Below are 12,099 nucleotides of genomic sequence, written 5' to 3'. Positions count from 1 at the left end.
GCTCTCCCAGGAACACTGCAGCTCCTGGCTGGGTTTCCCCCTGGCCCACCCAGCAGGGGACACTTGGTGCACAAACCCCCATGATGGGGAGCTGGGCTCTGACACCCCCAGGGGCCCTCCTGCCTCACCTGGGCATCAGCAGCGCAGGGAGCCCCAGCCTTGGGTGCCCCCTTCTCCAGCTCCTCCTGGATGGTAGTGGCCAGGATGGGCACCCTGCAGGGGAAAGGGCTCGGTCAGTCACCTGGGCATTTCCAACCCGCTCAGCTGCTCCCGCATCCCAGGGCAATCGCCAGAGCGAGCCCCTCCCCGGGCGCGTCCTCGCCCTGCTCCCTGGGGGCCCACCAGCCGACTGGCAGAGAAAGGGGTGTCAATGCCCCTGGGAGTGACTGAGGGGGAAATCCTGCCCCAGGCCTGCCATCCACCCCCCATCTCTGTGCCCACCACGGTACCCTGTGCCTTGCAGGCAGCACCCCAGACCTGACAGCATGTGCCCCGGGGACACCTGGGCTGTGAGCCGGCTGGGGAGGGCCTTGCCACACAGCCCGCGGGAGGCCTCTCAGCACACAGCCGGGCCAGGCCCCTGGGGAGAGCGCGGGGAACATTAGCGCCCAGGCTCTGGCATGGGATGGGGATGCTCAGGGCTCACAGGTGCTGCTCCGTGTTGGGCCCAAAGCTCTCGTTAACGCTGCGCTGCAGGTGGATGGCCAGGTGGGGGATGCGCAGGACGGGCCGCTTCACCCACACCAGCCGCTGCTCCAGCCGCCCCGCAGCCAGGTCCTGAAACAAAGCAGGGAAGGCGGGTCAGCGAGCACTTCCCAGGGACCTCCCCTGTCCCCACCCACAGGAGTCAGCCCTCGTCCAGGGGAAGGACAGGCCTGGCCCGCAGCAATCCACGGGGTGAGGGTCTCTGCCTGCCTGGGGTGTTCCCTCTGCACCTGCCCCCCCAGCCGCCCACCATGTGGGGTGAAGAGGGCGGCAGCGCAGGACCCCCACCCCCATATCCCTGCAGACGGGGGAGGTGTGTGTTCCACGCGCGGGGTAGGGAGTCGGAACCTGCTGACTTCCGAGGGGGAGTGTGGGTGGGACGGACGGACGGACAGACTCTAGGATCCGGGACCCGTGGACGGGAGCAGATCCCACCGTGAGCTGAGAGCTGCAGACGCGGAGCTGCGGGCCAGGCCAGACTCACCTTTACGATCACCCGCCCGGCCACAGTCAGGTCCCGGTCGAACCAGGTGCTCCAAATCCCACCTCCATAGGTCTCCACGCCCACCTGCACCAGGCCCACCTGGCCTCTCTTGGAGCGACGCTTCACCTGTGTGAGAGCAGCAGCAGGTCACAGGCAGCGGGGCCGGGCTCTGCCCACGAACAGGCACCTCCAGCTCAGCCACCGCCACCCGGGCACCGGCAGCAGCAGCGGGGAGGCCACCAAGGACAGGGCTCCGGGGGGGACGGATGATGTGAAGCCAGGCCCTGGGGGCGGGACAGCGAGGCTCCTTGAGATCCCGCCTGTGACGTTATGAGCGTGATATAATATCTCATTGAAAGGGGACAGGGCCAGAAAGAGTTAATCAACTCCCAGACTGACCTGAGCCAGGGCCCAACTTTAGAGGAAGATCTGTAAATGAACAGAGCTTGGAAATGCAGCCGGCATTGTTAGAGGTAGAAGGGGAGCTGTGTGCTCAGGGCTTGTGATGTCAGCAAACAAGTCTTGTCTATTGCTACAGCTTGGATTCAAAGATCAAAAAAGGAATATTAACATTTAGGAAGACACTTGAGGGAAATAGTATTAGTGTCTCTATGTGGGGGGAGGGACAGCTGACCTGCCTGGCAATTGCTAGCCTGCTGGGCAGCTGCCGCACAGGGAACTTAGGGGAGCGGGGAGCTGATGGGGGGGCTGCCGGTCCACCCTGGTTCCAAGCCCCCACCAGCGAGCTCCAACAGGCTGCTCTTCCTGCAAGCAGTGAACAAAGCAGGCGGCTGCCAAACAACGTTAGAAGGGAGCATTGCACAACGTTAAACGAGCACGTTCCCTAATTGATCAGCAACGTAACAACGACACAACGTTAACCGGTGCCACTCTAAGTGAGGAGTTACTGAACAAGCTCATCTCTGCTCCGTATCTGAACCTCAAGAATTGAATTCAAGTCTGTCTGTAGATTGATCTTTTAACCAACACTCTCTCTCTTTTCTTTTCTAATAAATGTTAGCTTAGTTAATAAGAATTGGCTATAGTGTGTATTTTGGGTAAGATCTAAGTTATAATTGGACCTGGGTGTGTGGCTGATCCTTTGGGGTTGGAAGAACCTTTTCTTTTATATGATGAGATCAGATTTTCAGTAATCATCATCGTATCTGACGTGTGCGTCTGGACGGAGGCCTGAGGCTGGGCACGTTAAGGGAACTGCGTTGGTTGGACTCTGAGTAACCAGTGAGGTTCTATAGAAGCTCTTCTGTGCTGGTTGGTAAATCTAAGTATTGGAATATCCACCAGCGTTTGGGGGTTTGTCTGTCCCGTTCTGTTTGCAATTCACCCTGAGTCAGTGACCTCAGCTGGCTCCCACGGGCAGCACCGTCACACCGCCCCACAGCAATCCCAGCCTGGGCAAGGCCTCAGAGCCTGGCAGGGCAGGGGGCGCTCCAGGGGGCTGGGGGGAAGGAATCCAGACAGAGGCAAGGGAGCGCTCCGGGCAGGGCCAGGCGGAGCGGGTGATGGGGCAGGCAAGGAGGGAGCCCCAGGGGAACTGGGTCAGGTCAGGCTGGACGCGCCCCAGGGGAACCAGCGCGGGTCGGGTCAGGCTGGACGCGCCCCAGGGGAACCAGCGCGGGTCGGGTCGGGCTGGACGCGCCCCAGGGGAACCAGCGCGGGTCGGGTCGGGCTGGACGCGCCCCAGGGGAACCAGCGCGGGTCGGGTCGGGCTGGACGCGCCCCAGGGGAACCAGCGCGGGTCCAGAGGAGGCAGCCGGAGTCCCGGGTGCGAGGGGTCCCTCACCCTGAGGCAGGGGCTGTCCGTGTGGGCGCCGATCAGACTGAACCCGTTGCCAGGCTGGTACCGGCTCCCGACGGCGAAGGCGATGAGGGTGGAGTAGTTCCGGGTCACGAAGTACTGAGAGAAAAGGTTTCAGAGGAGCAGCCGTGTTAGTCTGTATACGCACAAAGAACAGGAGGACTTGGGGCACCTTAGAGACTAACACGGTTATTTGAGCATAAGCTTTCGTGGGCTACAGCCCACTTCTTCGGATGCAGGCTGCAGCCCACGAGAGCTTATGCTCAAATAACCGTGTTAGTCTCTAAGGTGCCCCAAGGACTCCGGGTCTTTTCGAGAGAAAAGGGGAGAGGGCAGCAGTCGCAGCACCTGAGCCCATCCCCTCGGCCCTTTCCTGGGGGTGGGGAGAAGTCGGGCCCACACCCCCAACAAATGCACTGTGCCCCCAAAGAGCACCCCATGTCCCCAGCCCGTGCCCCAGGCAGCCCCCAGCCCTACCTTGTGCTCGGGCTGGATGTCCCAGTGCTCAGCCTCCTTCAGCTCCCGGAACCCCGCCTGCAGCAGGCGGCTCCGGCACTCGGCAACCACTGTGGGGAACCACACAAACCGTCTGTACCCCAAAGCAACACCCTGCCCCCCCCGATTTCCCGTGGTGATAGGATGATGATGTGTTTGGTACAACGTCGGCCGTGGGAGGTGTCCTTTTAAAAGGCTTGATCTGTTGCCCATTAATCTCCCGGTGGATTGTACGTGCTGTCATTGTATCTGGGTGAGTCACTGAACCATGCCGTGGGGTTAAAAACATTCAGGTACAGCAATAGAAAGGCCAACCGGTGCTGATGGCCCACGGAGGGGAACACACACTCACAGGGCGCACCCAAGGAACTGGGTCCCATGGAAACCTGTCGGAGAGAGCACTACACAACGGGGACTGTTGGACTCAGAGCAAAGGATCTTTCCAGCAAGCTGGAAGAAGCCATAAAAGGGGGGAAGCGACATCATCACTGGCCTCATTCCCCCCTCCCCAACTCAGCTCCTGGGAAGACGTCTGGAAAACCCAGGACTGCGAGGGGGAGGGGGACCCAGGTGGGGGGTGGGGGTCCCAGCCTGGTGAGCTGGTTGTACCAGCAGCACGAGACACTGCTTGGTGCACACCCTGTCTAGTTTAGAACACGTAGCTTGCGGTTTGGTCTGATTTCTTACGGAACCACTCGGATCTGTCCACTTCTTGCTCAGAATCACTTAAAATCGACTTTCCGTGGTTAATACATCGGTTGTGTGTGTACCTAAGACAGGGCGCTGTTTGAAGCGCAACGGGAACTCTGCTCAGGAGGAGGGGCTGGCGCGTGACCTCTCCCCATGGCGGGGGGGTGGACAGGGTAATAACGCACACTGGCCAGGCGCCTGCCCAGGGCCGGCTGGTGCAGCTCTGGGGTGCAGGGCTGGGAAGCTGGGGGGACTGGCTGGGGCCGCTCTAAGGAGGGCTCCTGAGTGCGTAGAAGCATTCCTGTCACTCAGCTGAGCGCGTGGCTGCGGGATCTGGAGGGGTCTGCAGCTCGTCCCAGCAGCACAGTAGGAGAGGGAGTCCGGGCTGGAGAGGCAGAGGGCTCAGCAGTACCCCAGTTCCAGGCTGCACCCCAGGGAAGTCCGGCACAACGGGCGGCACAGAGACTGAGCCCCACCCCTGGGCCATGCCAGCCCCTCCCCCGCTAGGGGCCAGTGGGCACCGACCGCAGGAAAGTGCTTCTGCCGCTTGCCAGGGTGCTGTGCCCGAGCGGGTCTGAGAAGGGTCCATGCAGAGCAGTGCATGGGCATCGCAGCCCCCACCCCCCTGCACCATCCCTGCTCGGCCCCCCAGCCCCACTGTCTGGAGGGCAGGGATTTCGCAGACCCCCCAGTCGGGGTGAGAGCTCCCCAATGGGGCAGGCAGTTAAGAGGGCAGCTCCCCCCCACAGCGCCTGGCTCGGATGCTAAGCACCTGGGGAGTTGGCCTGGCCTGTGCTGATAAGAGTCCGGGAGGGGACTTTGCTCCGGGGCAGGGAGTGAGGAGGAAGGAGGTGGCAGCCCCCCCACCTCCCGGATCCTCACGCACTCAGCAGGGCTGGGCAGCCGGCACTGGGAACCCCCCTGGCTTGCAATTCCCAACCTGCTCTGTCACCAAACCTTCCCCCGCCGCCCCGAACTGCACACTGGGGGTGGGGGGGCAGGGGAACTCCGCACCCTGCAGCGTCCCGCAGGCTTCTGATAAACAAGTGGGGACGCGGCAGGGCTGCAAGGAGCCAGCGTCCCCTGCCTGGCTGCCAGCGGGCGCGAAGCTCCTGGACGCAGGCCCAGGCTCCGGCAGGGGGAGAGGGCAGCTGGGGGGGGGAGGGCAGCATGGGGCACGAGAACAGACGTTGGGACTCCAGTGTGCGGAGGGAGCTGTGCCGGGGCAGTGTGAGAAACGGACCCGGTGCCCAGGAGCCGGGTGTGAGCAGCGATATCCCAGGGTTAACACCCTGGTGAGCTGGTGCCCTCCCAGCCTGGCCAATATGTCCCCCCACCACACCCCACCAGCTGGGGAGTCTCTGCTACCCGCCCCATGGGAATAGAGGCTTGAGCTGGGAGGGGGCGAAGGGACCCCGGAGGGGTGCGGGTAGGGCACTGCAGTGTGGGGTAGCTGGGTGTTGGGCTCCAGCTCCAACAGGCCCTGCCAGGGGGCAGCGCCAGGGCAGCTCTCTGTGGACATGGTGAAAGCCCAGACAGGGCAGGAGCTGCAGACTCAGGGGGCTGCAAACCCCTTTCCCCCAGGCCCCCCCAGCTCCTTACCATGGTACGGGGAGGGGCCCCGATTCACAAAATTCAGGAACTTGTGGGCCGCCGCCTGCACCGAGTCTTTGGCCACAGCCGCCTGGTGGGCAAAGGGGCGCGTTACTGTGGCAAACAGAGACGGAGAGACCCCCTCCCCGGCCCCCCACTCACTGGCGAGGCGATACCGTGCTCACACAGCCCCATGGCAAGCGGCCCCAAGGCGGACCCCCGAGCGCATCGCCCACGGACTCACCCCTAAACCGAGAGCTCAGTGGCACCGATGGGTACGGAGTCAACCTCATCCCAACAGCAGCGCCTGGCCGTGCCCAGCCCAACCCCCCCTGTGACCCCCCCGGGGCAGCGCCTGGCCGCGTCCAGCCCGACCCCCCCTGTGACCCTCCCCCGGGGCAGCGCCTGGCCGTGCCCAGCCCGACCCCCCCTGTGACCCCCCCGGGGCAGCGCCTGGCCGTGCCCAGCCCGACCCCCCCCGTGACCCCCCCGGGGCAGCGCCTGGCCGTGCCCAGCCCGACCCCCCTGTGACCCCCCCCCAGGGCAGCGCCTGGCCGTGCCCAGCCCGACCCCCCCCGTGACCCCCCCCGGGGCAGCGCCTGGCCGTGCCCAGCCCGACCCCCCTGTGACCCCCCCCCAGGGCAGCGCCTGGCCGTGCCCAGCCCGACCCCCCCTGTGACCCCCCCGGGGCAGCGCCTGGCCGTGCCCAGCCCGACACCCCCAGTGACCCCCCCGGGGCAGCGCCTGGCCGTGTCCAGCCTGACCCCCCCTGTTACCCCCCCCGGGGCAGCACCTAGCCGTGCCCAGCCTGACCCCCCTGTGACACCCCCCCGGGGCAGCGCCTGGCCGTGCCCAGCCCGACCCCCCCAGTGACCCCCCCGGGGCAGCGCCTGGCCGTGCCCAGCCCGACCCCCCCCCCGTGACCCCCCCCGGGGCAGCGCCTGGCCGTGCCCAGCCCGACCCCCCTGTGACCCCCCCCCCAGGGCAGCGCCTGGCCGTGCCCAGCCCGACCCCCCCAGTGACCCCCCCGGGGCAGCGCCTGGCCGTGCCCAGCCCGACCCCCCTGTGACCCCCCCCCGGGGCAGCGCCTGGCCGTGCCCAGCCCGACCCCCCTGTGACCCCCCCCCAGGGCAGCGCCTGGCCGTGCCCAGCCCGACCCCCCCCCCGTGACCCCCCCCGGGGCAGCGCCTGGCCGTGCCCAGCCCGACCCCCCTGTGACCCCCCCCCAGGGCAGCGCCTGGCCGTGCCCAGCCCGACCCCCCCAGTGACCCCCCCGGGGCAGCGCCTGGCCGTGCCCAGCCCGACCCCCCCAGTGCCCAGCCCGACCCCCCTCGGGGCAGCGCCTGGCCGCGCCCAGCCCGACCCCCCCAGTGACCCCCCCCCCGGCGCTGCCCCGGGGGGGGGGGGGGGGTCGGTCCCGTCCCCTCCGGTACCTGCATGATCCCGACCCGGCTCCCGCTGCCCCGCCCCGGACACCGACACCGAGCGGCCGGGCCGGGCTCCGGGGCCCCCTGTGGGCCGGGAGGAGCAAACACAGCCCCGTGCCCCATAGACCCGCCCCCCCCCCCGCCCTATAGACACCTCCCCCCCCGCCTGTCCGTGTCCCCCTACTGCCCCATAGACCCGCCCCCCCGCCTGCCCTATAGACACCTCCCCACCCCCCCGCCTGCCCCGTGTCCCCCTACTGCCCCATAGACCCGCCCCCCCGCCTGCCCTATAGACACCTCCCCACCCCCCCGCCTGCCCCGTGTCCCCCTACTGCCCCATAGACCCGCCCCCCCGCCTGCCCTATAGACACCTCCCCACCCCCCCCGCCTGCCCCGTGTCCCCCCACAACCCCATAGACCCCCCCGCCTGCCCGTGTCCCCGCACCGCCCTATAGACACCTCCCCACCCCACCCCCACCTGTCCCATGCCCCCCATGTACCCCCACAACCCCATAGACCCCCCCCAGCCTGCCCGTGTCCCCCCACAACCCCATAGACCCCCCCCCCAGCCTGCCCGTGTCCCCCCACAACCCCATAGACCCCCCCCAGCCTGCCCGTGTCCCCCCACAACCCTATAGACCCCCCCGCCTGTCCCATGCCCCCCATGTCCCCCCACAACCCCATAGACCCCCCCCCCAGCCTGTCCATGTCCCCCCACAATGTTGTACTTAAAGTACTGCACAGGATCTTTTCAGGGGGAATAAGGCAGAACGCCACATTTATTAGTAATACATGTATTCACTAACACTGTATCATATGCATATAATATATTACACTTACACTCACACACACACACACAAACACACTCCGTCTTGTTGTTACCAATTAGTTGCTCCCCTTAACTTCACTGGCCAGGTGAGTTAGATGGGGGAGGGGGTGGAGCCGGGCTTCTGCCGATCCGGATCGATGCTCCCATGTTGACAAGACGAGACCCGGGGTCCTTTGCAAGACACCTCACATTTATAGCAGCTTTCCTCTCATGCAAATCTATACCAGATTCAAACTCTGTGTCTGTGTCCATTGGTGCTTTGTGCTGCTTTCTTTTGAGTGTTGTCCCAATGCTGCAAAGAGGGTGTTTCCAAAAGAAGGTGCTTGCTTCTAACACCACCCCCGGAGGCCCTCGGTATGTTTGCTTGTCTTTAATGAGCCCACTTGACACGTGTTATTGTCCTTGGGTCTGGCTCCCAGCCCCTCTCCAACAGTTGAGGCTGTCTGGAGGTGCTGCCTTCCATGCCTTGCTCATCCACACCTCATTCATTCAACAGGGCAATTGATTAAGAGGGGGGGGGGGGAAGAGCTCTTGTTCTATTCCTAGCAAAAAGAAAATTTTCTTCTATCTTATTCTATCCTTAGGGGCTATAATATTATACCAAGGGCAATGCAAAGTTTCTAATGAGGCTTTGATACAAAGTTCCATGAAAACAGAGGTCACACGTGGGTAGACCCACCACAAGGTTATCTGAAGAGGCACAATGTAAAGTCATATGAAAATTATCAGAGATTGATCTACATTGTCCCCCTTTTGACCTCTCAAGAACAATTCTTGAATGGTCACCATATGAATCTTTTGTATTTGTTGCAAACAAACCAAACAATTATAACCAGGTGAATATAACTAAAACCATTACAATTGACTAAACACCAGATATAACAAACGCAAATGCAAACAATTATAATTATAATAATTGGAAATACAACAAAACCATCAACATTACAATAATTGGGTACATTGACAAACAAAATGAGGCCCAAGTTTGATGCTGCAATAGCCATCAAACAATAAAAGTTACTGAGGTCAGGACATTCTTAAGCACACACAACAAATAAGATTTTGTAGGAGTACCACAGTTGTTATGCAAGGTTAAGCTGATTTGGACTTAAACTAACATTCAGTTGCTAAAATGTTGTAGAATTTCCTATTTTTAACAGCTGTTCTCAGAGGTTTCTGGGGACCTGAAAGATGGGGCCATACAATTATGGGCCAAGGTCTTACAGGTTATGGGGGCCCAAGAACTACCCTTTAGGGCTTGGGGAAGTAGAACCAGAGTGCATAGAGCAAAGTGTGGAATTAATAACAATACAAGCAAATGTAACTAACAATACAAATGTATTAATAACAAAAATTAACAACAAAATGACTATTAGAGAACCTAACAAAAAATAAACCTGATGCATTGGGGACCAAAGTCTTTTGGACACAAGGGGTGATTGATAAATTGGATGGACATGGGGGAAGTAGAGAGAGGAAAAGACATTTGCCCTGTCTAGTGTAGTATCCCCTCTTTTTCTGGACCCAATGCTAGCACAGGACACCACCAGAGACAGACACAGAACATGCAACACAGAATACTGAACATAGACTTTGTTATGACACAATAACCATGGTATTTTATAACTCTTCAGCTGGTACCAGCTCTCCTGATGTTCTGGTTCAGAGCCTGAAAGATAGAAGCTTGGAAACAAATTAGCACGGTGCTTTCACCCTGGCAGAACCTGCTTGGTCTCTGCCACAGTGTGTTTGGTACTTGGGGCTGCGCAAATGCTGATTAAGTGGTGCATTTCTTGTGAGTGTAAATCCTCCCTTTCTTTTAGTAAAAGGGCGTTAACACTCCATTTAGAAAAAATAAAATTCTGTTTTAAAATTTCCAGCCATTTTGCCATGGCCTGGAGATTTGAGGCAGAACCAGGCACTGTTGTTAACTGTTTTAATGGCATTTTGGCCCTGGGAGGAGGAATTTACCCAAATATCCCAAATATCCCCCGTCCCAATCTCCAGAGGGGTCCCAAAGGTCTGCCCCCTTCTGGGGTCTTAAATGTTTTTTCTCCTGATGTTACTGCTGCTGTAAGATTTGAGAGTGCTGTTTTAACTCTCTGTACCCAACCTGTTTTTTTTTAGTTTTTTTATTTATTGCTTGCCTGGGCCCGATCCTGCTTTTTTCAATAAACAGTTTCTTTCCATGGGCACAAGCCTTGTTTCACTACCAATTTAGCAAGGAGGGTGGGCTTTTTAACTAGCCCCCACCCTTCCTGGTTCCGTTTCTTAAACATTTTTTTAAAAATTGTGAAATTACCACAATATTACTTACCAAAACAAAACAAACAAACATAAACCACACTACACTGCCCAAACTCCTATATCCTTCAGAGTTTGGTTTAACAGAACAAGATCTGCATCTTATGTTTTTAACCCACTCTGGGCCAGAGGGAGAGACGCTAAGCTTTCCTCTGTATTACTCGGTCTGCTACCACCGAGGGTTCATACACCAATTATACAAATCCTTCCCTGGATTAGATCCTTCCCCGGATCAGAGTGAGAAACACTAAGTTCTCCTCTTTAGCTCAGTCTTGCTACAGCTGAGGGTCTATGTACCTCTATAACACAATTTAAACCTAAACTCCTATATCCTTCAGAGTTTGGTTAATCCTTCCCCGGATCAGAGTGAGAAACACTAAGTTCTCCTCTTTAGTTCAGTCATGAACACAATTTAAACCTAAACTCCTATATCCTTCAGAGTTTGGTTAATTAACTGAAAGTTTACGCTCTTTTTCCTATAGTGCCAGGCTTGCTAAAGCTGGCGGTGTGCACACAGTTTTATAATAACTGTGGATTCTATGCTTGCTCCCCCTTTCGCATTCTCCACCAAAATGTTGTACTTAAAGTACTGCACAGGATCTTTTCAGGGGGAATAAGACAAAACGCCACATTTATTAGTAATTCATGTATTCATTAACACTGTATTATATGCATATAATATATTACACTTACACTCACACACACACACAAACACACTCCGTCTTGTTGTTACCAATTAGTTGCTCCCCTTAACTTCACTGGCCAGGTGAGTTAGATGGGGGAGGGGTGGAGCCGGGCTTCTGCCGATCCGGATCGATGCTCCCATGTTGACAAGACGAGACCCGGGGTCCTCTGCAAGACACCTCACTTTTATAGCAGCTTTCCTCTTATGCAAATCTAGACCAGATTCAAACTCTGTGTCTGTGTCCATTGGTCCTTTGTGCTGCTTTCTTTTCTATATGCATCCGAAGAAGTGGGCTGTAGTCCACGAAAGCTTATGCTCTAATAAATGTGTTAGTCTCTAAGGTGCCACAAGTACTCCTGTTCTTCTTTTTGCGGATACAGACTAACACGGCTGTTACTCTGAAACCTTTCTTTTGAGTGTTGTCCCAATGCTGCAAAGAGGGTGTTTCCAAAAGAAGGTGCTTGCTTCTAACCCCCGAGGCCGTCAGTATGTCTGCTTGTCTTTATATGAGCCCACTTGACACGTGTTATTGTCCTTGGGTCTGGCTCCCAGCCCCTCTCCAACACTTGAGGCTGTCTGGAGGTGCTGCCTTCCATGCCTTGTTCATCCACACCTCATTCATTCAACAGGGCAATTGATGAAGAGTGGGGGGGAGAGCTCTTGTTCTACTGCTAGCAAAAAGAAAATTTTCTTCTATCTTATTCTATCCTTAGGGGCTATAATATTATACCAAGGGCAATGCAAAGTTTCTACATGAGGCTTTGATACAAAGTTCCATGAAAACAGAGGTCACACATGGGCAGACCCACCACAAGGTTATATGAAGAGGCACAATGTAAAGTCATATGAAAATTATCAGAGATTGATCTACAACAACCCCATAGACCCCCCCGCCTGCCCTCCCAGGGCAGCCCCGTGTCCCCCTACTGCCCTATAGACCCGCCCCCCCCGCCTGTCCCATGTCCTCCACCTGCCCGTGTCCCCCCACAACCCCATAGACCCCCCCTGCCTGTCCCCCCCAAGGGCAGCCCCGTGTCCCCCCCACAACCCCATAGACCCCCCCCGCCT

General features: G+C 58.6%; 1 protein-coding gene across 2 annotated transcripts in view; it reads right to left on the bottom strand.

Annotated features, from left to right (window-relative positions):
• The window catches only part of DNPEP (aspartyl aminopeptidase), a 30,506-nt gene extending 23,165 nt beyond the window's left edge, over positions 1-7,341 (bottom strand). For both annotated transcript variants that reach the window (XM_065561335.1, XM_065561334.1), the window contains exons 1-7: positions 7,220-7,341; positions 5,796-5,877; positions 3,486-3,574; positions 2,994-3,107; positions 1,190-1,315; positions 647-777; positions 129-213 (exon numbers count right to left, since the gene is read on the bottom strand). In XM_065561335.1, the coding sequence (XP_065417407.1) occupies positions 129-213; positions 647-777; positions 1,190-1,315; positions 2,994-3,107; positions 3,486-3,574; positions 5,796-5,877; positions 7,220-7,336 (744 nt within the window). In that variant the 5' untranslated portion in view covers positions 7,337-7,341. The remainder of the gene's footprint in view (positions 1-128; positions 214-646; positions 778-1,189; positions 1,316-2,993; positions 3,108-3,485; positions 3,575-5,795; positions 5,878-7,219) is intronic.
• Positions 7,342-12,099: the final 4,758 nt, after the last annotated feature.

Source organism: Chrysemys picta, chromosome 11 (assembly GCF_011386835.1).
Source record: "Chrysemys picta bellii isolate R12L10 chromosome 11, ASM1138683v2, whole genome shotgun sequence".
Taxonomy (NCBI): Eukaryota; Metazoa; Chordata; order Testudines; family Emydidae; genus Chrysemys; species Chrysemys picta.
The sequence above is the reverse complement of the archived record's forward strand: the minus strand, read 5'-3'. Positions and strand labels throughout refer to the sequence as shown.